The sequence below is a fragment of the Merops nubicus genome, unplaced genomic scaffold (assembly GCF_000691845.1).
Source record: "Merops nubicus isolate BGI_N331 unplaced genomic scaffold, ASM69184v1 scaffold12934, whole genome shotgun sequence".
Taxonomy (NCBI): domain Eukaryota; kingdom Metazoa; phylum Chordata; class Aves; order Coraciiformes; family Meropidae; genus Merops; species Merops nubicus.
Genome location: NW_008604941.1, coordinates 20,312 through 22,871, shown reverse-complemented (window position 1 = coordinate 22,871; position 2,560 = coordinate 20,312). Strand labels below are relative to the sequence as shown.

General features: G+C 52.0%; 1 protein-coding gene across 1 annotated transcript in view; it reads right to left on the bottom strand.

Moving 5' to 3' along the window:
- LOC103771869 (G-protein-signaling modulator 1-like) overlaps window positions 1-2,251 on the bottom strand; it is a gene marked incomplete at its 3' end in the record, with an annotated part of 27,546 nt that extends 25,295 nt beyond the window's left edge. Inside the window, exon 1 of the mRNA XM_008939188.1 lies at window positions 2,145-2,251. Coding sequence (XP_008937436.1) covers window positions 2,145-2,167 — 23 coding nt within the window. The remainder of the gene's footprint in view (window positions 1-2,144) is intronic.
- Between the last annotated feature and the right edge of the window lie 309 nt (window positions 2,252-2,560).

The following is a 2,560-nucleotide window of genomic DNA, read 5'->3' as shown; positions in this document are numbered from 1 at the left end:
GCCCAGGCCCAGCCCGGGTGGGCAGGGGCTCTGCAGAGCAGGAGCTGTGCTGTCCAGGCCAGGGCACTCAGCACTGCTCTGGGCACACACACACCTCCAGGGCACCCCAACTTGAGGGCAGAGCTCCTCCTCCTGCCCCAGGTCTGTGCTCCAGTGTCGAGCAGGGCTGAGCTGTGCTGTCCAGGCCAGGGCACTCAGCACTGCTCTGGGCACACACACACCTCCAGGGCACCCCAACTTGAGGGCAGAGCTCCTCCTCCTGCCCCAGGTCTGTGCTCCAGTGTCTTCTGCCCAAACCTGCCCCCAGCACTCGCCTCCTCCTGCTGCCAAGGGGCACAGGGAGCTGCAGGCACAAAATGCCAACCCTGATGTGATTTTCCTCCAAACAAGCAGGAGGGTGTTTGCTCAGCTGCCAGGGACCAACGCCAGTTCCTCTGTGAGCACAAACTGTCTAAAACCCAATCCTATTTGCCTGGCAATCTCCCTGCTGAGCTGGCTCTGTGCAGGTCCAACCACCCAACCCTTGGCAGCCCAAGAGCATCCTCCAAAGCAGGACGACCCACAAGGACTGTCCAAGTGAAAAACCTGGCAAAAGAGCTGGTTTTAGACTCTCCTTCCAAAGACACTTGAGACCTTTCCTGTCTCACTGGTCATTTGTCCCCCAAACCACCAAGTAACAAGAAGGAGAATGGGACTGTGAAGCAGCTCAAACTCCCACACTAATATTTGATTTCAAGCTCACTGCAGAGCCTACATTTATGTGGCTGTTTCACTAGTGCCAGAAGGCACAAGACTATTAATACAACAAATGTTTAACTTCTCTCCACAGATCCTCTTCCTAGGCCACATGAAAATTAGTAGGAATGAGCTTCTGCTACAACATGCTGAATTAGAGGGACCCATTTTGAGACCACACCAAACTTGCATCAGTTCTAAGCCACATTTATAGTTTGCAGATTCCCTGGAGCAGTTATCTGGTGTCACCATCAGGGATTGACAGGTCTCTGCTGAGACATCCTGAACAGATGCCTGGGGCAGAAGAAAGCCAAGGAATACCTTGTACTCAAATCAGCAAGATTAAGTTCAGGCAGCTTAACAAAGATAAATCTTGAGAAAACTTGAAATGCAGGAACAAGCCCCTCTCACAGCAACTATGATGAGTTCCAGTTAGAAGAGAGCAGAGAGAGGAGCAAATTTCAGCATCATCTCAGTTCAAATTTCAACACAAACAAAACTCTTCCCAATATTCAGGGTCTCTAAGAGACCAAATTCAGCTGTAAACAGTTTAGAAGCTGAGCTGGAGACCAGTTCCCTAACCCAGCCTAGTATGGATCAAGTTTGTCGTGCAACTTGACTCTCCTGAAGTGAGGGTTCCCATCCATGCAGGACAGAAAACCCCACAGCAGCAGAACCCAGCTCCACACTCCAAGGGTGGCATCTCCCTCAGGCCACATTTGCCCAGGGAAACACAGCCAGCAGTGGAATCTGTGCCCCAGGGTGTGCATTCCCATGCTCTCCGGGTGTTCCCATAGTAACTCCTCCTGCCCAGTGCCTGTGCCATGACCCTCCAGTGCACACAGCCTTTTATTAAAATCTGTTTGTCCTTGAACAGGCTGATTTGCAGCGGATCTGACTCGTCTAATTAACATCACTGCTCAGTTTGGGACCTGAGCAAACCAGGGGAAGGGAGAGGAGGCTGGTTCTCCACCTCCCAATCTGCCAAGGAAAGGGACAAGAGTCAAGGATGGCAATTATTAATAGAAACCCCACAACCTGCTTCTCCAGCCCCCCTGATCTCCCCACACCCTCCAGGCTCCACAGCCAGAGCTAGTTCTGGGAAGCAACTTTGCTGTTTAGTCCCTGCAGGCTTAAAAGCTCTGAGAAACCCAACGCCAAGGGCAGGGGCACCCACTAAAGGTCAATGAATAAAGGCAAGCACACCAAAGCCCTCCACCTACAACAGCTCCCAGAGGCCACAGCTCAGCTGGCCAGAAATCCAGACTAGAAGGGTGATTTAGGCAGAAAACAGGAATCTGCTGTTCAGGTAAACCAACCTGAACCAGCCTGACAGGCAGGCAAAGGGAAACAGTCACTCCAGCTCCAGCCCAGTCCCTCCCCCAGCACATGCCTGAGCCCTCCCCTACCTCTTCTTCTGCAGGCTGTGCATTTTCTGAGCACAGAGCCAGAGCTCCAAGCCCACTGGCAGAAGGATGCAGCAGGGCTGAGGTCTGCTTGGAATAATTTTGCAGACAGGTCTCTCTGTTAAAGTTCCCCCAGGCTGGGTCCAGGGTTTTGAAGGTGCTGATGGCAGCTTCGTGCCCCTACAGCATGCACTGCTCTCCAGTTTTCACTCCATCTGCTTGGACAATGTTACCAGCAAGCTGCTGGAATCCTGAACTTTATCTGGGATGCTTCTTTTTCTCTCCATATGCTGCCCTTGAAAGGGAAGGGGAAAGGAGCATTGCTTTTGTTTCCAGAGACCTAGAGAAAGTCATGTCCTCCTTCCTCTAAGGAACACAACATCCTTCATCCACTGTTGTTTTCAGGTACCAGACAGTGA